Source organism: Mytilus galloprovincialis, chromosome 1 (genome assembly GCF_965363235.1).
Source record: "Mytilus galloprovincialis chromosome 1, xbMytGall1.hap1.1, whole genome shotgun sequence".
NCBI classification, from domain to species: Eukaryota; Metazoa; Mollusca; class Bivalvia; order Mytilida; family Mytilidae; genus Mytilus; species Mytilus galloprovincialis.
Window position 1 is genome coordinate 22,246,895 of NC_134838.1, and position 23,460 is coordinate 22,270,354.

General features: G+C 31.1%; 1 protein-coding gene across 4 annotated transcripts in view; it reads right to left on the minus strand.

Moving 5' to 3' along the window:
* The window catches only part of LOC143069265 (protein kinase C delta type-like), a 77,818-nt gene that overhangs the window by 42,351 nt on the left and 12,007 nt on the right, over positions 1–23,460 (minus strand). For 3 of the 4 annotated variants that reach the window (XM_076243836.1, XM_076243810.1, XM_076243820.1), the window contains exons 2-4: positions 18,389–18,562; positions 4,784–4,928; positions 2,616–2,812 (exon numbers count right to left, since the gene is read on the minus strand). In XM_076243836.1, the coding sequence (XP_076099951.1) occupies positions 2,616–2,812; positions 4,784–4,913 (327 nt within the window). In that variant the 5' untranslated portion in view covers positions 4,914–4,928; positions 18,389–18,562. Of the gene's footprint in view, positions 1–2,615; positions 2,813–4,783; positions 4,929–12,508; positions 12,659–18,388; positions 18,563–23,460 lie in introns of those variants that run through there. The other variant, XM_076243828.1, reaches the window with a different exon arrangement.

Here is a 23,460-nt window from a genome sequence, read left to right on the forward strand (position 1 = left end):
GGCACGTTTGTGCATACCTTTTTATAGGAAAAGACAACCCCCAGTGAGATACTATGTATAATCTTGATACAACTACAGACTTTTATGTTGGTAAGCCAGAACCTAAAGTTACTGAACGAAGAGTATGGAAAGAATGGTTGATCTACATTCATTACAAAATTAATGAATTTTGATAAGGTGGATCCAAGGGTTTATTGAACCAAGAATATAATTTTTACCGAGGCCATGTACTGAGGTCAACCTAATTTCCTGGGATAATTAACCCTGTATCCACTACACTTAAGTCTTGAAATTGTTTTATTAGATGACAGATTTTTTTCGGGATGAGATGAATATTGATCCTACAATACATTGACTTGTTTGTGTTGCTGTCCACCTTATAGCAGTTTAATCAAAATTCCGGCCAAATTCGAATTGGTTTTCATCAAATCAAATCATCTGTTGTGTCAAAGAACCAGTCTTCTTTGTTAAAAGTGATAAAATAATTCATACTTTCATAACTTATAAGACTTCAATTCCACTACATAGCTGTAATGAAATCTTGAATTTTAAATAAATGGGGAATGTGTCCATGGAACACAGATGATGATCCCCCTTGCATGTAACTTTATAAAAGGACATAACTAAAAAAAAAAGTAAAAGTAACTCTACCCAAATAAGTGCTTAAGGTGGTACCTAACACTACAGGGAGATAGCTCTGTAAAGTCAGCTAAACGTTTTAATTACGTTGTGTTGTAAAGGGAATATTAAGCTTCTCAATGATCAAAATTGGTGTTTGTCAAATTGCTATATAACCAGTGTAATTTTTCTGACAAAACGGTTGGTTTAAAATTTTTGAAATTTTTATAGTTTTGTTAAAGGGTCAAAGTAAATACTTTGTCAAAATTTTATGAAAATTAAACGAGACAAATAAATTTTAGTCAAAGTGTTGGGTACCACCTTAATCTGTGTTTTGTGTTAATAATTTTGTGTATGAGTTTCATACCATTTGGTTGAGGCAATCTAAAGTTTGAGAATGGAAACCAACTTTAGAATAGACAAACAAACAGTTTATTGTAATGTGGCATTTGAAAGTAAGAGAGTCATTTTGTAACTGCAGTTTTTGTATCTCTTCTGAAATAAAAATTTCGAAATGCTTCAAAGTGGTCTTAAAATTGAAATTCAAAACACATATTCAAAATAAATGTTTTATGAATTAAAAGGGAAATAAGAATATATTAGATTATCTCCCCATGAAAACTTGATGCAATCTTATTGTAAAGAAAGTCACATACTGGTACATTTTGATGAAAACTACATGTTTGAATTCAAACAGACGTCTTATTCTTATTATCAAAATATCTTCTGGTTTGACGGACTTGATGGAAAACTACGCAAAACAAAAATTGACCCGTACAGGTCAGAATTTCAAAACATTTTCTGACTTGAAGAAATCATTTTATTCTGACTAGTTTATGTCAGAGCTCTGACTGTTGACATAAAAGACTGTTTAAAAGAATGGTATGAAACCTCTTAGGGACATTTTTTTAGCAGTTTAAAAATAAGCAGTCCTGTCATCTTTTAAGATTCATTACAATAACAATATTTATAAAATATCAAGGCCACACTGGAAGTGGTTTCAAGTCATATGGGATTGTAAGTATGCTTTTATTAAATCACTTCACACTTTGATGGTTTGACTGAGACTCATCTACAGCAGTTAGATAAAATTTCTGACCAGCTGAACAGTTTGATCTGATATTTTTGCACTGCATACAAATTATATTGCACAAATTGGATATATATTGTAACAGAAATTTGTAGCAATTAATCAAATGATCAGATATCAACAAAACAGACAACCTTCCAGTTTTTCCATAATAACAGCTGTTATAGGTAATGATTACATATAACTATGCTTATATATAATCATAATGATATTTTTGAAGGAAAAGTGTGTATCAAAATACATGATATTGTCATAATTATATCTAATTGGTACTGAATCATAGACATATAAAAATAAGAAGTTGTGGTATGATTGTTAAATGAGACAACTAACAACCAGAGAACAAATGATGTGGAAGTTAACAGCTATAGGTCACAGCACAGCCTTCAGCAATGAACAAAACTCATATCACATAGTTAAAGCTATGAAAGGCCCCAAAATGGCAAATGTAAAACATTTAAAAAGAGAAAACTAACAGCCTACATTATGTACAAAAAAATGAAAGGAAAATAAATACGATAAACAGCAACAAACAATAATGCCTGAATTCTTATCATTCACTTTTGTCTGTGTGGACCATTATCAACTGTATTTTTCCTTACAGTTATTGTTTTATAAAAAAAAAAAAAAAAAAAAAAAAAGAAGCTCCTATTTCCCTAAATTGTTCTCTGGGTAAAGATATACAACTTTTGATACTCTGATGGGTCTTTTTACAGTTTTCTATATAAAATCTGTTGAAATCTGTCAAAATAAACCAAGCAATCATCACAGAGGTTTCTTTGAAAAAGTAAATATTTGGCTTCCAGATAAATGATACAGTGAAAGAAATAACCAAAAACTATTTATATAACAGGATAGAATTCAAAGCCATAAAGACTGTTAATGGTTTGGGGTTTTTCTTTCTTACCCAGGCAGTTGCAATATTTCCATCTGTGCATTTTTCTGCCAATACTTTTGCTGATAATGTAATTTCTGCTAAAAATCTATTTGGTTTCTCCATGACAACAAGGTTGATAACTCTACCATCATACAAATGAGCATCAAAACATGTATTCCATTCAGGATAAATTGTGCGCTTTTTCTGAACTTGCTGAATACCTCGACCTGAAATAAATTTGCAAAACATTTAAACAAATCATAAGATCAGTTAATCACATTAGTTTTTACATGTAAAAATTTAGGCAGATGAACCAAAACAGAAAGACACCTTACAATCATTTTGTACATCTGATTCAGTGGAGCTACATACTTACAAGCATCTTTAATAGGAACTAATAATAAAATCTAAAAGATGAAATCTTTAAGATAACCAAAGAACCATGAAAATTGGGTCAAGGTCAACATTGTGAGAGCACATAAATCTTTTTTTACACCCAATATAGTTTATCTTTAACTTATTGTATCTGAGAAACTTACTGAATCACAAATACATTTAAGAGGGTGTCCATTGAAAAACCAGGCAGTGGATGGCACATGACATATTTTGTTTTCAAATTTTTTTCATCTATTTCATATCACAAATTCATTCTTTCTCAAAATCAGATTTTGTTTTTTTATTAACTGCGACAAATAAAGAGAAAAAAAATACATAGAAAGCACTGAAAATTCATTGAAAAGGGGAGATAACTCTTCATTTTGTACAAAATTTTGTTGCGTTGTTAGTGATCTTTAAAATCATTTTCTGAGCCATCCACTGTTGATTCAAAAATATCTTTGACATATATATTATTTGTATGATATTAAAATTGCATTGGAACCAAAAAATCAGTGGGAAAAAAATTATGTTGTGCCACCCATATCATAGGATTTGCCTGATATTTACTTGGACAGCCTCTTAAACATATAAAAAAGGTTTTTAAGTGGTATTTGATCCACTAGAATGTGGACAAGGACAATGGACTTATGCCAGTTGGAAACTTTAGACCATAGAGCCCCTGTTCCCTGATAGAGGGACTATTCTGCCTTCTGGAATGGGAAGCTTTATATAAACTGATAATAGTTGCTGGATTAGCATCCCTTTTTCTTAGACTTAAGTGGCAGCCAAGATGATAAAATTAAGTAGCCTTGGGTGAGCAGGCCAGCACTTTTAAGTTCTCAGCTTGACATACAAGATGTTTCAAACTTTATTAGTTACAAAAAGATACCTAAGTGTATACAGGTGTTTAGAATGTTCATTGAGGTTTTCTCACTCAGCCATTATCACCAGGTAGGTAGGTGCCCTCACATTACCCTTTTACATCATACAGTAGTTTAATTACATTATTTTCTGGCATCATCATCAAACCAGTACTAAACAGCAGTAAACAATTGAAGCTTTTGTTTGCTTTTGTATTTAATAATTTATCATTAATTTGATGAGACCCGTTTGAGTATGATTAACTTTCCTTACAAACTCAGGTCAAAATGATTCTTTCTGATGAGTAAATCCATCATATAAAAGCCTTTAATAAATGTTTTATTCTATCATAGTAGAGAGGTATGTACTTCGCTATAGCAAAATCATCAGGATATATATAGGTCACTTACATTAGTGTATTAATCATGAAAATAATATTAGAACCTCATTCTTTGAATTCTTGTTGTATAGTACATTGTTTACCAAACAAAATGCTATTTTGGTGTAGCTTTTGAAAGTATAATACAAATGCTAGGAAGATTGACAGATTGTGGCTTTTTTTATCTACATGTCTAGTATATTTAGTTACAACATGGGTTGATAATGAGATGAGTACCTTCTCATCAAAACTCACTGATTGCTCTTTTTGGATTTTATGGATTTCCTGGGATTATTCGTGTGTTTTTTTTCTTTCTTTTTTAACCTTGAATTGCACCTTCCTTAGAGATTTTGACCTTGAGTTCTTTTGCCTCTAATTTATCAGCCAGACCTTCAGTGTAACTTACTCAGTGGTAATAACTCCATATCAGTAATACCACTCAATTTCTACTCTTAATTCTGAGACATTTCATTACCTGGTGACTTGTACTGAGACTTTTTGTGTGACTTACTCTGTGGTAAAGAACAACATATCAGTAATACTACTCAATTTCTACTCTAATTCTGAGACGTTTCATTACCTGGTGTCTGTACCGACTCTTTCACATTTACAGCTACATAAGGGTCAAACATAGGGGCAACAGAGTCCATTGAACTCCCTTTCTCCACCTGGAGAAGTTTAACACGTATAAATCCAACTCCTCCCGCCATCTCTAATGGTCAAGTCTTGCAAATAAAAACAAATCTTAAATTAGAATTTTCATAATATACTGTGTTAATAAACAATAACATAAGTTAGGAGACTGCTAATGTTACGGCAAACACATACATGATAATGTACAGGGAATGATGGTGTTATCATTCATGAAACAAAATTTTCCAATGCAATGGAACAGTACTTTATAGCTGTTCTATATCTCAACGTCACCAGAATGACACAGTATTCTTGAATACTTTCAATGAGTACACCAATGGAGCTTTAGAACAAATACAAACAAATACAAAAAGGAAAAAAAGAACCCCCAAAAATCAAAGGGGCACTGTTTAACATTCTAATTTCAAATTTCGTGACAAAGTTAGTAAGTACAATTATGGCTGATAATAATTATTATTAACCAACTTACTACAATATGTATAGAAATGCCCATGCTTTATAAAAGGAAAATTTCAACATCTGGTCATTATGAACGGAAAAATTGCTACAACCAGTCATTACGAAATCTCAGTCATGCATTACGAAATATCAGTCATGCATTACGAAATCACACCCGTGCATTACGAAATCACAGTCATGCATTATGAACAGATGAAACTGGACATCGATTAAATCAAAATGTCGTTTATTTCTTTAAATAAGTGTGACATTTTTTTTATTTTTTTTAAAACTTAATATCATAAAAACAAGTTTAAATGATGTTCATTCACATTGTTTTGTAACGACTTGAAACGGAAATATTTCACAGCCTTTTTCGAGTACGACTTTCGATTATTATCACTGTTTCATTTCCGTTGTTCAATCCTCAGATTGCAGACTAAAGAATAGTTAAACTGTCTGATTTATTCTTCCCAGCTACTTTTTATTTGCTAGATGAAATGAATTTTAATAGCATAAAATTAAGTACTTGGATGAGAAATCAGAAATTACATCTGACAGTCACAATGTTGACCAAAATTCCATGCGAAATTGAATGCGAAAAGACAAGTAGAAGTTCAGCTATGAAAAAAATTTCCTGTATCTTCTTCACGGTAAGTTTCCTACTCTTTGTTTAATCGAAGAATTAAAACAATTTAATAAAAATGTTATGAAACGGGCTTTTCTGTATTGGTCCTGTTGTAGTTTGTGGATAGCTGTATAATATTTTGGATCCGAGACTCGAAGACTGTTCTTGAATGAAGATATGCCTTTATAGTTGGTTAATAAAAGTATCAATATATGGACTTTTTCATATTGGCCCTGTAACATGCCCTTGATATTAATAATGGCCTCGGACAGTTGTAATGGCCCTCGGCGTTGCCTCAGGGCCATTACAACCATCCTTGGCCATTATTAACACCTCGGACATGTTACAGGGCCAATATGAAAAAGTCCATACATTAATACTATAATACCATTCACATTTTTATAAATTTAAATAATAATCAAAAGCACATACCTACCCCCTGCAAGTTTTATTTCAGTGTTATGGTTTAGTTTGAATTCTTCAAAATATTAACTATTGTGGAATCATTTATTTCACACCCTTGTGGGTACCAGTTTTTTGGGATTGAGAAAAAAATAAAATTTTCATGCATAGCTAAAAGCTGAAAGTCTGAATTCAGGCTTATATTAAATTCATGGTTCACCTAAGCCCTGATTATGAAAGCCCTGAATATAAGTATGCAAAGAATAATAATGAAAGATCAGGGTATTCATATTCATTTTTCAATATTCTCTTCAGGACATTTGAATATTTAATCAAAGTTTATTTTGAGGATCAAAAGGGAAATGTCCCTGTTTGATAGATCAGTATGACATTTTCGTTCTTCCTGTTTGATATAAGTCCTGTTTGATAATATAGTATCTTTAATCCCTTGTCATTTGAACAATAGTTCGGATCAATAAGTCAAATGAAAATGAAAACAATATCTGATTGATATATAATATGTTGTATAAAATTCTGTCAATCTGATGTATATTATTTCATTCTGAAATGTAACATCAGATAATATAGAATGTTGTCATAGCTATCCGTGAATGGTACTACTCCTGAAGCATATGTACTGGTTTATTAGATATAAGGAAGATGTGATATGAGTGCCAATGAGACAACTCTCTATACCAGTAACAATTTATAACAGAAAACCATTATAGGTTAATGTATGCCTTCAACACAGAGCCTTGGCTCACACCAAACAGTAAGCTATAAAGGGCCCCAAAAATTTGGTTTAAAACCATTAAAACAAGAAAACCAACAGTCTAATCTTTACAAAAACGAGAAACATATATGAACAACATAAACAGACTACAACTACTGTACATCAGATTCCTGACTTAGGACAGGCGCAAACATTGTACATTTACAAAGAGCAGGTATCCCGTTTTCTACTCTCAAATTGCAGAGACACTTGCAATTCAAAGGCCTGTTCATTCATTTTCAAATGCATTCATTAATTGTTTAAATCCCAACAACAAAAGAGATCTATGAGATAGTCAAATCTTTAACAACAAAAAACAATGAGATAAAATACAATATTGTTTCATCTATTATCGGAGAATATCGGTATTACATGTATTTTTGTAAAGAAATAAAAATGTGAAACTCTTATTATTGGGATCATTGTGTTATTAAGTTTGTTTTCTAAATTTACATGTGAAAGACTTCACTATTGTTCGCCGACTTTTACACTTATGTATGCCATGTATATGTTTACACTTTTTTTCATGTTTTTTCTATGATGAGGACCTCAGGGAAGATTTATTGAGTTAAATACCTAACCCTGTAAACCGACTTATAATAAAATATTTTTGTTGTTATTATAATTTAATTCAGCAGTTTTAAAAGCATCTGAAAACTTAAGCCTGCAATATGATAGACCAGGTCTGAGCTTGATGTCATAAAAAGAAATACGGTATTCTTTTTCTAATCTTTAAAATTTCTCGCTTTAAATGACAAAATTGTCTTCAAATCAGAACACTTCTATCATCAATGAACCAACTTCAATGAACACCTTTGTATGAGAACTTCTATCATCAATGAACCAACTTCAATGAACACCTTTGTATGAGAACTTCTATCATCAATGAACCAACTTCAATGAACACCTTTGTATGAGAACAACTAAAATTAGAAAAACGTTTAAATCTAAAGAACAATGAAATATATTACTTGTTTCATTTATATCAGATGACGATCAAATGCCGCACACACAATTGGAATTCTAATTCAATGGATAAGAATTACAGAAAATCGTTGAATTTTATCAGCTATTTCAAAATTCATTTGTGTACTTCTATTCAAAAGCAGCTTTCTACTTCAGAGTTGATGTTACAATTTGTATGTATCAAGCATATATATCATCAAATGTTTCACTATCATTGAAATCTAATTACCATATAAGAGCACAAACAAACCTGAAGTCTAATTCTCCACAATACATTAGTCAAGCTTAGGTCAAATATATTAGGTATTCAATAAAAAAATGAGCAATCTCTTTGAGACAAGCTGACAGACATTATTGGAAGTTTTTCCATTCTAGGTAATAAGTTTTACCATTAAGAATCGGACTACATGACAGCCAATATCACTCTGTTAACAGTATCAATGGAGGAACTCTGCTTAGTCTGTCCCGATGATAGGCAGGCATGAAAAATTGATGAGCACCTCACGATTCTATCATTTATGGATGAATCTTTATCCCAAATCATCATAGTGTTTTTAATTATTTGAATGTTTATAATATAGATTCTACTATTACAAGTATGATAGGTGTATAAACAATATCATTGTTTTCTAAAATAAGAACAGTCAAAAAAAGAAAAACCTTTTTTTTAGAATTTTTAATTGTCCTACATGCATGACATGTTCAACTTGTAACCAGTTTAAACAATCTGTGAAAATAGCTTTCTAAATAATTAATCCACACATGTCATGAAGTAGATATAACACCTAGAATCACAAGACAATATATAAACAATAAATTGTGAACCAATATTGATGCAGAAATAAATGTTTTCATGTTCTAGATAATTAGCCAATATGAAAAATTGATGAGCACCTCATGATCTGATAGTTTAATGTTTGAAATATGAGCCAACAATTCAATCAAGCATTGACTATGGACATAATGCATTTGTTAAGTTTCCTGTGTATTTGGAGCATTAATCAAAATGTATTGACTTAAGTTTGAAGATTTATTTTACAAATCTTGAACAACATCAATCCTCCTGAAAACAAACCATAAAACTTTTGTTTGAACTATCTTTCCTACTTGCAATACATTCACAATGGTAGATAAAAGTCATCCTAGAAAACCAGGCACCAAAATGATATTGCATAAAAATGCTACAAATTGAGACAAATGCCAAATAACAGTAGAAAATACTGAAGATAACCTGGCTACAAATGGAGACAAATGCCAAATAACAGTAGAAAATACTGAAGATAACCTGGCTACAAATTGAGACAAATGCCAAATAACAGTAGAAAATACTGAAGATAACCTGGCTACAAATGGAGACAAATGCCAAATAACAGTAGAAAATACTGAAGATAACCTGGCTACAAATGGAGACAAATGCCAAATAACAGTAGAAAATACTGAAGATAACCTGGCTACAAATTGAGACAAATGCCAAATAACAGTAGAAAATACTGAAGATAACCTGGCTACAAATTGAGACAAATGCCAAATATCAGTAGAAAATACTGAAGATAACCTGGCTACAAATTGAGACAAATGCCAAATAACAGTAGAAAATACTGAAGATAACCTGGCTACAAATTGAGACAAATGCCAAATAACAGTAGAAAATACTGAAGATAACCTGGCTACAAATTGAGCCAATGCCAAATAGCAGTATAAATACTGAAGATAACCTGGCTACAAATTGAGACAAATGCCAAATAACAGTAGAAAATACTGAAGATAACCTGGCTACAAATTGAGACAAATGCCAAATATCAGTAGAAAATACTGAAGATAACCTGGCTACAAATTGAGACAAATGCCAAATAACAGTTGAAAATACTGAAGATAACCTGGCTACAAATTGAGACAAATGCCAAATAACAGTAGAAAATACTGAAGATAACCTGGCTACAAATTGAGACAAATGCCAAATAGCAGTATAAATACTGAAGATAACCTGGCTACAAATTGAGACAAATGCCAAATAACAGTAGAAAATACTGAAGATAACCTGGCTACAAATTGAGACAAATGCCAAATAGCAGTAGAAAATACTGAAGATAACCTGGCTGCAAATTGAGACAAATGACAAATAGCAGTAGAAAATACTGAAGATAACTTGCCTTCAAATTGAGACAAATGCCAAATAGCAGTAGAAAATACTGAAGATAACTTGCCTTCAAATTGAGACAAATGCCAAATATCAGTAGAAAATACTGAAGATAACTGAGTGGCTTTGAATTACCACGAATTCAAAATATCAATATAGAATATGGTAAAAGTGTGTATAGTAAACATCTCATGTATAAAATGTATCTAGTAGGATCAAGTACAGGAAATAGATATTTACACCAATAAGCTGCACACACTCTGGTGTTTACATTTAACCATTCATGTAACAGGACTGACCTATTTGAACTCAAGGAAAGGAACATTATAAAAGCGATGTTCCTTTGCTTTTTATGTTGTTTTTTTGCCTTGAATGTACTGATTTTTTTTATCATAATGGATGGATACCCCATATCCCATATCCCTTGTTTTTTCTATTATAATTGCTAAATACTTTTAAATTTAAAATAAGAATGTGTCCATATTATATGGATGTCCCACTAGCACTATCATTTTCTTGGTTCTGTGGACCTTGAAATTGGGGTTAAAATTTTGGCATTAAAATTAGAAAGATCATATCATATGGAACATGTGTGCTAAGTTTGAAGATGATTGGACCTCGACTTATCAAAAACTACCTTGACAAAAAAAATTTAACTAAACATTTTCACCTAAAGCTGGACAGACGAACAGACGAAAAAATGAATGGAAATATGAACAGACTAATGAACAGATGAATGAACAGATGCACATGAATAACATAATGCCCCTAGATGGGGCATAAAAATATTACTGACATTGTAACAATTGTTGGTTATAATCCAACTTATTGCAATTTGGTAGGATGCATACAGAAGACAAACATAAATAGGTTATACTGGACATGATGGAACAGTCATTTTGTGGAATTGATGGACCCAAGAGGAAACAGTCATTTTATGGATATGATGGACCCAAGAGGAAACAGTCATTTTGTGGACATGATGGACCTATGAGGGACCAGTCGTTTTGTGAAAGTGGTGGACCCAAGAGGGACCAGTCGTTTTGTGGACATGATGGACCTATGAGGGACCAGTCGTTTTGTGAAAGTGATAGACCCATGAGGATCCAGTTGTTTTGTGGACAAGATGGGCCCATGAGGGAGCAGTCATTTTGTAGAGTTCACATAGTTAAAATCTCACAATATTGCTTAGAATATGTAGTGTTATGAAAGAGAATTCCTGACTTCAGTAGGTCACTGGATTAAGCTGAGTTTTCTTTTATTGATACACAAGATTTTTTATAGTTTCATATGTAATTAAGCTACACTGATTGTTTTTGTCCATAAAGAATAAGTCTGGTAAATACTAAAATGCTAAATGTTTCATTCTCATACTAACAATTTCTAGCCAAATGAAGAATCTCAATATTTCTACTGAATCCCACTGTTCAATAATCCAACAAACTGTCATCTTTTTTACCCATTATAAACCTATCAGGATTATCCTGGACAATTATAATAATGCTCCTTCCTGAAATCTCTCCAAGAATGAAAGTTCCAAAACGATAATCCTTCCCACTGATGTCTCAAGTGTAGAAAGCTTTATATTGTAATGGCTAATCCATCACAATAATTCTTCATCTAGATGTCATCATCAACAGCAATAAAATAAATTTAAACATTTACCCCCTCAAGGATGACGTAGCTTGCATGCTGTCACAGTATGAACTTAATCCATAACAATAATTTCCCATCCAGACTAGTTCTTTATTTTCTTCCCAAATACCCATAAGGATATGTTAAACTGATTAAATGTCCATTGAGCTGAATAAAATGTCCATTAAAAATGTCCTAAGGAAACAAGGCATGCTAGACATGCTAGAACAGAGTATATACATGTACAAGCTAAAAATAATTTTATTTCACCCACATTTTAAATATTAGTCTTTATCATATGTTTATAGGTACATGTGGTACTTTTTAAGAAGTTCACTTATTTTTTGTGCATATAACAAAAAAATGTATAAATCATAACAATGAGGGGATAAAAATACTTGTGTACATATGGTGTATGGATGACAACATCACAATTTGGTTTTATTTTCAACAAATATGTGTTTATTGCCATTTAAAGGATCAAATATTTGATTAAATCTTACAAAAATAGATATATACTGACAGATATTTAATCAAAATAAATGAATGTTATTTAATGGTCCATAAAATTCAAAGTACCTGAGATGTATACATCACTCACCCAGTAATGTTAAATCTAGGTCAAACAACCAAATGTTTACATAGATATACAAATAATTCAAATTTCTCATACCTTTGCTCGTTACTAGTTTCAGTGTCAAAAATGTTCATAAATAGTCCATTTCAATTTATTCCACTAAAGCACATGAAAAACCTTAAAATATTTTGAGTAACTTTAAAATTTCAACAAGGAAGGATCAGTTAATCACCTTTAACCAAGTATGTATATATAGGAAGTTTAAAGAGTTTTAAAAGGGGAGATGTCAAAAATGAAATTTAAAAAAAATCAAATAGGGAAAATTTCAAAACTTATAAAACTGAATCTTTTACATAAATATTAAGATTTCCAATGATTTGTCTAAATAAAGTAATCTATTTCCATTAATGCCCACGTAGCCTTTCAGATTTTAATTTCTAATTTAAGCAGTGAATTCATGAAGAAAAGTAAAGTGCGCAAATAGAATACAATGTCGATGAAGCCAAGGTCAGATTACCCTTGTTATTAAAGCATATGAATAGAGACATAAATCAAACACTGTTAACAGGCTACCCACCTACTGAGAATATGAACTTGTAATAAGCTTATTAATAACATCCTAAAAAACTTTTTTATCCAATAAATCTCTTATCAAACTATGAATCTATTTAACAAGCTGCTGTCTATTCATGTTGGCATCATATGAAGAGTATGTTGCTTGTTTTACAATAATTCATCAGCCTAGAACTGACCCATATAATTACACTTGACTAATAGTTAGAAACTGACCAAAACATTGAGAGCATGTGAATCCTTAACCCATGGTTTTGAGGTCAATGGCAAGTGATCCTGACAGACTGACATAGATATAGACTTGTGTTCAAGCAGTGAGTGATTGATTAATTGATTGTTGGTAGCTTCAAGTCTGATGGCAAATATGTCATGTATGTTCAGGAGGAGAACAAATTCACAATAAGTACCATAGGAAGGTCCTTCCACGATGAAAGTCACAGAAATTTAGACTGCCACTAGAAAATAAGGGTATGTTGGATGAGGACAGAAATTTTGCCTTAACATGTCTCATAAGACTCTCTCTACATGAGGTAGAACCGGATTTGGACATTCTGTACTGCCACAACATTAAGCCCCCCCTTTGCAAAGGTGTTACTACCAGCTGAAAAAAGAACAATAGTGATAGTATTTCTAATCCCCTGCAGTCACCCCTGAGGTGTGTTCTAGCAATGTGGCACACTGCTTTAAGATTAAGAGCACTGAAGCACAGTTCTTGTCTGAATAGTGAATCATAAGGACAATATAATCATGTTTATGGATAAAAAGATGAAACGAAATAATAAAATAAACATACTTGCTGAATTTATAGTATTTTGATGTTATGAAAATGTATTTTTAGATGTTGAAATAATTTTTTTGCATGGAAAAGTATCTATTCATTTGCAAAACAATACGGTCAGTGGGGAGAACAAGAAGGGCAAAGATAAGTCATGCATAGATTTTTAAGGGGTTGGCTAGGACACTGTAGACTTATATATGTAGGACTCAAATCTATGACGGGTTCCAAATCTATGGCAGATTCCTAATCTATGGCAAATGTGACGTTACAAACGTCAAACAACTCAAATCTATGGCAGATTTTTGTTTTCTCCAAATCTATGGCAAATCTTTAAATTGCATCACAATGGAATAACACAATATTACATGGTCGCCGCCACAAACGATTAAATGAAGCTCATAGATTTGAACTATCTGCAGCTGGCAAAGTATATTATTGTGACTTGACTGTTAGTGTTGCTCTCCACCTATTGCAACTTATTCAAAATTCTGACCAAATTGCAATTTGTTTTATAAAACCAAACTGTTCAACTGGTCAGAAATTTGAACAAACTGCTGTAGAAAATCACAGTCAAGTCTTGAAAGTGCAAGGTGATAAAATAAAAATATACTTACAATCCTATAAGACTTTAACTCCACTTTACTGTTGATGTGAAAATTTGGTCTATCAGTTTGTTTAGATATTTTGTAGTCATTTTCATGCTAAAGGTGAAATGTAATTTTGAATTGCTATAAAAATGTCCAAACTAAGTTTTCATATAGTTTTTCTTTCGAAAAGTCTTCTATATTCACAAGAATCATACATTATGTGAATTAAAACATTTCATATTTAGTAAAATATGTAGGAAATTACAATATGTTTGTAGGAAGTTTCCATGGGGAGATAATCATTTTTACTTTCAAAAAGTCTTTATTCAAAAGAATAATGTTTTAAGTTATCTCCCCATGGAAACGTATCAATAAAATATTGTTATTTCACAGATATTTTAATGAATATATGATGCTTTAATTCAAATGTTGTCTGATTCTAATAAATATAGCAGACCTTTCAAAAGAAAAATTATGTGAAAGTATAGTTTGGACATTTTTATAGCAATTCAAAATTACATTTCACCTTTTGCATGGTAATGACTATAATATATCTATACAAACTGTTAGACTGATTTTGTCACAACAACATTAAAGTGGAGTTAAAGTCACATAGGATAGTAAGTATATTTTATTTTATCATTTTATCACATTGTACTTTCACATTTGACTGAACAGTTAGTTCAAAATTTTGACCAGTTGAACAGTTTGATTTGATAAAACAAATTGCAATTTGGTCAGAATTTTGAATGAGTTGCAATAGTCGGATAGCAACACTAACAGTCAAGTCACTGTAAGTGAAAGATAAAATTAATGGATATCTTTTTGATCAACAAATAAAACGATAAATATTATTTGAAAATTCAAACTGTTTTTATTTTTTTTAACTTTTTTTTTGTTAAGGGTCTTACCAGTTGGTCTAAGGAATGGGTTACATATAGGTACCATGATTATATTTTTATTTTTATTTTCTATTTTTACGGGGCATAACATTTCAAACCTGAAGTCTGTATTAAGAAATTCATCATTAAAAAAAAATTGGTTACCATCACGATTTGGTTGACAATTATTTTACAAATGTTTATAGACATGTCGTACATTTCCACTGGTTTCAGACAAGTCATTGATGATATATGTACTGCATTGTTTTCCATTTGCTCAAAATTTGCCATAGATTTGGAAACAACAAAAATCTGCCAAAGATTAGGATATTACAAAACTTGCCATAGATTAGGATTGTAAAAAATCTGCCATAGATTTGGGATAGCATGACGTAACATTTGCCATAGATTAGGAATCTGCAATAGATTTGGAAACCACCATAGATTTGAGTCCTACATATTATATATATATATTGTTTTGATCCAATCATAAAAACTTTACAAAAATATCTGAAGTTCAGTCAACCATAAAAATAAGTATATGTGGGATTTACTTGCATCAGTTTGACACATACTCATAGTTAAGTATCTGTGTAATTCATTTTATGTAATCAATCTTCAGGCAAGCCAAATATGATTAAGAAAGTAAAACAATTCTTATGCAAAGAGGTTGTCTGACCATGTGCATCAAAAGTACTTAAAACAGTCAGTCAAGCTATTTCATTCAATAAAACCTATGCCGTGAAAACAAATTTCAAAACTCACTGAAGCATCAAATTGAGAACAAGGTCAACAGGTATTTTAAGATGAAAAGTGATGAGCATAAGGCATCTATGCATGAAATATGAATACCATCTGAAATATTAATTATATTACCCATCTTACCCTTTACATGCAGAAAGAACATACTTTCCAGAAGCATTAGGAAAGATGAAAAAGTCATCACCATATAAAGGAAAATACAGCCTGTGGGTTAAAACTGGTCCAAATTATATTGACCTTTGAAGGGTTTTTTCCACAAGCCAAATTCACTGTAAATTTTTTCAACACTGGACATTATTTTCATTGTATTGCTCAGAGCTAAAACTGATTTTACATAATTGTACATAGTTGTAGATCGATTGATATGTTAACACAACTTTCAATTTCTCACCTTATCAAAATTCAAACGGCTTTATTATATATTAAAAGAGATGGTTTACTTTTCATGTATACATGGTAATCCCAGTTTTGTAACAATGAAACTTTAATAAAGTGGAATGTACATTGCCGTCATTGGAAAAGGAAGTTTAACTGTCACATGTGGTGGGTGGTTTTATCAAAGTTCAATCAGTGAAATAGATTTTGCACATAATTTAAAAAATTGATTTAAAACATTTCCTCTTTTGATCACTAGATACAGTATAAAAGATAAGAAGCAGACCATGTCCTATATACCTTACATGTACTTTAATTTTTGTGTTTCATCTAAAAAATAGTGTTATGAATGGCAAATTTCAACATTAGTTATTTTTTCTTCGAAATAAAAAAAAAAAAACATTTGCTATATGAGACAAAATATGGTTGGGAATTATCATGATGGAATTAGCCATTAAATTTTAAGATAGAGTATTTCAAAACAAGAATATGTCCCCAGTACAGGGATGCCTCATCCGCACTATCATTTTCTATGTTCAGTGAACCGTGAAAATGGTGGAAAATCTCTAGTTTGGCATTAAAATTAGAAAGATCATATCATAGGGAACAATGTGTGCTAAGTTTTAAGTTGATTGGACTTCAACTTCATCAAAAGCTACCTCGACCAAAAACTTAAACCAAAACTTTAACCTGAAGCGGGAGGAACAGACGGACGGACTAACACACTAACCAACAAACATAATGCCCATAAATGGTACATTAAAAAATCGTCCCTCTTTTCAGGTTGCCCAATATTGTACAATGTTTCACTGTCACATTGACATATATGCCTAACATCCAGTTTTATTTATATAGAGTTGTATTTTCTTAACCTACTTCATATTTTCTTTAACACAGAAGTTATTAGTATAAAGTCTGATTTTCTGCTGAAAACTTCCTTGAAGTAATGGTCATATCATATAATTATATTATGTGTACTCCAATGTTATAATTTGTTGTAAATCATTTATATTTAATAGACTGTTTCAGATACCTGGATTATCCGTATTCATTGACAAAGCTTAGATTTAAAAATCACTTCCTCATTAAAAGATTTTGATCATGTTGAAGGAGTCATAAAATTTAATTGAGAACGGAAATGGGGGATGTGTCAAAGGGACAACAACCCAACCACAGGGCAGATAGCAGCTAAAGGCCACGCATGGGTCTACAACGCAGTGAGAAAATCTAGCACCCATGTCCAACATTCTAGAGAGTAAAGGCTTTTTCAAGATACATGTAATAATGCTCACCTAGTAACCTATGTAATTTTCACATTAATCCCTAACAGAATTTCAAATAACACTAAGGTCAAGTAACTGATTGTTACTTCATGGTCATTATAACATTTTGAAAATATAGAGAATTTCTAGTAAAGTAATATACTACAAATAATTACCTTAAAATCAAAGTTTAGGCTTGATGACTGTGAAGATGAAACAATTAAGCATCATAAATAAATGTGAAACTAAATGTGTCAAAACCACACAGATGGCCCTGCTCACAGAAATAGCTTGAATCTATTTTGAGGAGTGAAAATTAGAGTAGTAAAGTCCATTTAGCCTATTTTCAAGACTGTTTCAAAAACCGTAATTTTGACAAAATTATGGTTGACTCACATATAAAAACTCAGCTCAATATGTGAAGTCAGAAAAAACAGCTGTGTAACCTTATTGCCTCCAAATTTTCAAAATCCAAAGCCAAGAAACTTGACAAAAATCAGCAGGGTAGAACCAAATGGAAATTTGTTCGGTGTAACTCATTATACTAGACAGCTTTGTGATGTAGAAAAGTCTGAATGGTTTAGCATACAAGGCATTTAATCCTTGTAACCTTGACCTTGAACTTTAATCAACATATCCATAAGTACAGGAACTATTTCAAGCTTAACATGTCACCACTATAGATAAGGAAACTAATGCACTAACATAGCATATAATTATGACTGCCTCTAAAACTCTTAAATTAAAATGTACCCTACCTTTGTAAAAAACTAATTAATTGTCAGTTTGATGTTCAGTCACAGTAATCAGAAGAAGCATTGATGTAAATGTCAACACATGGGTCTATAATGTTAATTCCATACAATCTAGCATCTGCTTATCATATTTTTCTTGTTCCACTTTTAAATATATGTTTCTTCTACATCTTTGACCTGAAAATATACCAAAACTAATATTGTCATATTGCTAATTCTAAACTAAACCATCATAACCATGACAACATTTTTTGATAGCCATATTATCAATTGTAAACTAAACCATGACAACATTTTAGGATATTGTCATACTATTAATTCTAAACTAAACCATGACAACATTTTGGGATATTGTCATAAATTATTATCAATTGTAAACTTAACCATGACATTTTGGGATATTGTCATACTATTAATTCTAAACTAAACCATGACAACATTTTGGGATACTGTCATACTATCAATTCTAAACTAAACCATGACAACATTTTTGGATATTGTCATATTATTAATACTAAACTAAACCAGGACAACTTTTTTGGATATTGTCTTACTATTAATTCTAAACTAAAACATGACAACTTTTTTGGATATTGTCATATTATTAATTCTAAACTAAAACATGACAACTTTTTTGGATATTGTCATATTATTAATTCTAAACTAAACCATGACAACATTTTGGAGTATTGTCATATTAACAATTGTAAACTAATCCATGATAAAATTTTTCGATATTACCATATAATCAATTGTAAACTTAACCATGACAACTTTTTTGGATATAGTCTTACCATTAATTCTTAACTAAACCATGACAACTTTTTGGGATATAGTCATACTATTAATTCTAAATTAAACCATGACAACTTTTTGGGATATTGTCACCTGTCCAGATACCTATGGTAGAGCTTAAATTTATAGACTTTATTTACTGCAAAAACAAAAATCAAGATGCTTTATGTGATGCCATTTGTTATATGACATAAATGAAAACTTCCATGCTAAGTGGGCCTAATAAAATTTAAAGTGATTGTCAAACAGAAAGTGACTTCCTGACAGATTGGTAAATTGCTTTCACAGAACAACTCAACAATAGACAATTCCATTACATTGAATACCACATGATACCAGTTCATTAACAAAACATTACATGCTCAATGGTTGTAATACTATTCAATGTATTATTAAACAGGAAGTGACTCCTAGGCTGATCTGGAAATCGCTTATGCAGTACATCTCAATATTACATGGTTCAATACTAAATATTCTTTATCTTATTAATAATACAGAAGTTGAACAATTGATGTGTAATGAAAATGTGTTATATTTTTATGAATAAACAGTGGGGTTCAATTCTCCATGTGACATCAGCCTCATTTCACTTATTAATTTGTTCATCACATATTTGACTTATTTAAGTGCAAACCTATGCATTTATAATACAATTAAATTTTATTACTTGTTAGACTACATGTATTTATAGTATTTCATTAATACGATTTGAACAAAGTATATTCTTGTTTTAGATTTTTTTCTAGTTCTAAATACATTACTTTAGAAAATGGTTTTATATGCAAAATTATATTATGTTCATGCTGAGAAACATAAGCAATAAAGCTGATTAAAATTCCATCAGTGTTTCGTTAAGCCCAATACTTATCAAGACGTTTTAGTACTTGTCCCTCTCCACTGTTTATACTAGATGATATAATGAGATAATTATATGATTATCTTCTCTTTATCATAGAACTAAGTGATAGCTTTTGGCATTCATAAGTACTCTCTGTAGGCTTTTCATGTCACTTATTTAAGGCAGGCTTTTAAACATGTTCTGTAATTATATTGAATAGAAATGAGTTGGTAGTGAACAAATCTTGTTCAGTGTCACAAACTGCAGTACAAATACCCCAATATTGTCTGGTTCCTGGTCCATGAAACCTGTTCCTATTGTTTGATTGATAGGTGTTTAATGCCATTTTCAGCACTATATTTGCTTTTTCAGGGAGGTCAGTCTTTATTGGTGGAGGAAGTCTAAGAGCATGGAAGAGAAACACTGACCTTTGTTAAGAAATCTGACAATTCTCCTTAATTAAGATTGGAGTCAGATGCACCCTGCCATTTGAGGGATTTGAACTCGCAATCTTGGTGTTGTTAGGCTAGTTATACAGAAGTTGGACTACTTCGACCACTCAGCCACTTGTTTATCTTAACTATTTAGCCAGTTCCAATCCAAACATTCCTTTTGAGGTATGGAACTGTGTGGTCAATTTCTTAGTGATTCATAAACTTATACACAAGTTACTGTCCTGAAACAAGAAAAATGCTTGTCTTTGGTCCCTTTTTGGCCCCTTAATCTCCTAAACAGATAAGCCAATAACCCCCAAATTCAAACCCAACTGTCTTTTTGTGGTATGGAACCTTGTGAATCAATTTCGTAGAGATCCAGACACTGAATTTCAAGTTATTGTTCCAAAACAAAAAATGTTGCCATCCAATAAAAGCTGCAATTCAAAAAATTTACTAGATTAAACTTTCAATTCATTTTTCAAGTACATGTACTATACATGTACACACAAATCTGATACATCAATAATGATGTTTTATTTATAACCAAAATTAGATAACCTCAAGTTGTATAAATATGTGCATTACTGTGCATTACTGATAAAAACTGCACAATAATCCTGTGTTACTATATGTATATAAAAAGGTAATACCTGTTATACAGGGAATAAAATTGATAAAACAAAAATCATAAATAAAACACTTGGTCAGGTAACAATATGAAAAGAAGGTAATCCTGTGATGTTAGGTATACCAAGATGAGACAGACAACACAAACCAATGACAAAAAGGAAGGTCAAATGAAGGAGAACAACCAATGAGACACATCATATATATGTATTTAAAAATGTTAAGGTGATACACAATTCAAATAAACAGCTAGCTAAAACCTGAAAAATCTCTAGCCAAAAACTAAGACAACGTCAAACAAATTGGTTAAAATTGTTTTGACTTTGACTGGACTAAATGGCTTTTAAATAATTATATCAAAAGCCCAGTTCAACCATGTTGGCAGAAAATATAAAGTTAAGAAATTTCATACTTTAATAAAAAAAAAACAAAAAAACACTCAAATATGAAACTGAAGTCTTCAACAGTTCTTAAACAGTTTTCCCATGGCTCACTCATTTATTAATCATACATCAGCAAGCATGACTATGTAGGAGTTCTGTTATTTCATTCAATCTCTATACAGCAATAACTAATAAATGAGACCTACCTATCTTTTTAATTAGTATTAATTCAAATGTACTCAATACTAAGCATAATCCTGTAATAAATCCAACATGTTTTGCTATTGTACACTGATACATTTATTCTGTCCTCATCATTATATAGCTTCCAGAGCTTTATACTGTTAGTTGCAATTTTATATCATCTAATAGTAAATTAGCTATTGGAAATAGATCTCACATTTACACATTGACACCATTTCACAATGAATTTTTCACCCAGACCTGCCAAACACTCATAATATTGAGAATTTTTCCATAAGTCGTAATTAAATATAAAGCATATTTAAACAGAAGGAAATTAGATAAGGTGAAATGAGTTTTCAGTAAGACCTCCTTTGGGTATGAGTTTATTGCATTTATTTTGTTCCACAATGTCAAGTTTTCTGTTTAATAAATGTCAATTTTAACATGCCTTTTACCGATTTTAGTAACAAATAATACTAATACATAGAAAGCAAAATCATTTCTAAAATGTTTCTTCTATAACCTAACTCCTCAATGAATTTATATCCATACATGTACTAATGAAACTATTCACTAAATATATAAGGGAATTATATCAGCTTATATATTGATAAAAACATCATATTACAGTTACTACTCATTGTACATCAATAAAATAGCAACAGTATTAACTACTAGTCAAAACAATATGTACAGAATGTATACCAGGTGAGGTGTATCTAATAACAGGGGAGGTATATATAGTGTTAACATGTCTGTCTTTCTTTTTACAATCATATACCAGGTAGTCCAGACTTGTTATTGTTATGTCTGCAGAAAATAGCTGCAGAAAATTTAAAATCATGTTGCAACTCAAACATATCTTATACTAACTGTTGAAAAGGACTAATAGCCTGATATTTCAGTGTTGGCCAGTCAAATAAAAGAAGGTTGTGTCAAAACATTAAAGATAACCTCAGGAAAAACAAATTTATTGCAAATGACAAATGAATATTATCAAAACTTATACAATGATTCAATTTTGCAGAGTAGAATCTAAAAAAATGTGTCAAGTTTCAAGGCTATATCATTAATTAAAAGTGTCAAATATTTTTATGTGAATTATCTCCCTTACATATATTTCATTGTGACAGTTTTCACTCTTTTGGCAAACATTTCACGATAAGATTATTGTCTGAGATAAAGGATTTAAATTTTTTTACTGTAATTGTTCTCCTCCAAGTTTTGGTCTTACAACAATAAGTTTGAAATTAATTGATAATTTAGCTGAATAAGAACCTTTTAGTTAAAGCTGCCATGTCCTTTGTGGATTAAGAAAAAATCATATTTATTTAAGTAATCTTGTATTTGAAATAACTGTTTTATTTTGTTATTAAAAAAATAAATACTGGTAGTCCAAACTTTTATTATGAAGGACTTATCTGATTAGGTAGTCATTCATTACTTGCCTGTCATGAGGTAAAACAATTATAGAAGAAAAAGAGTTAATTTGATTGATTGATGTTTAACACCATTTTCACAACTTCTTTGTGCTATTTTGTGGCTGTCCGTTTTACTAGGTGGAGGAAGCCAGAGTGCCAGAAGAATACTGACCTTTAGTAGGAAAAATGACAATTCCTTGTCAATTAAGATTTGTGTTAAGTGCACATACCAGTGCTAGATTCCTTCTTACAACATCAATGTAAAATTCTCAGGGTAGTGATACTGTGGTTCAAATACTTTTAAAGATGACTGCACTTGGTAATGGAGGCTCCCTAGTAGGAGATTGTTAAAAAATAGAAAAGAGATTGATGCTTAGGTATTATCGGA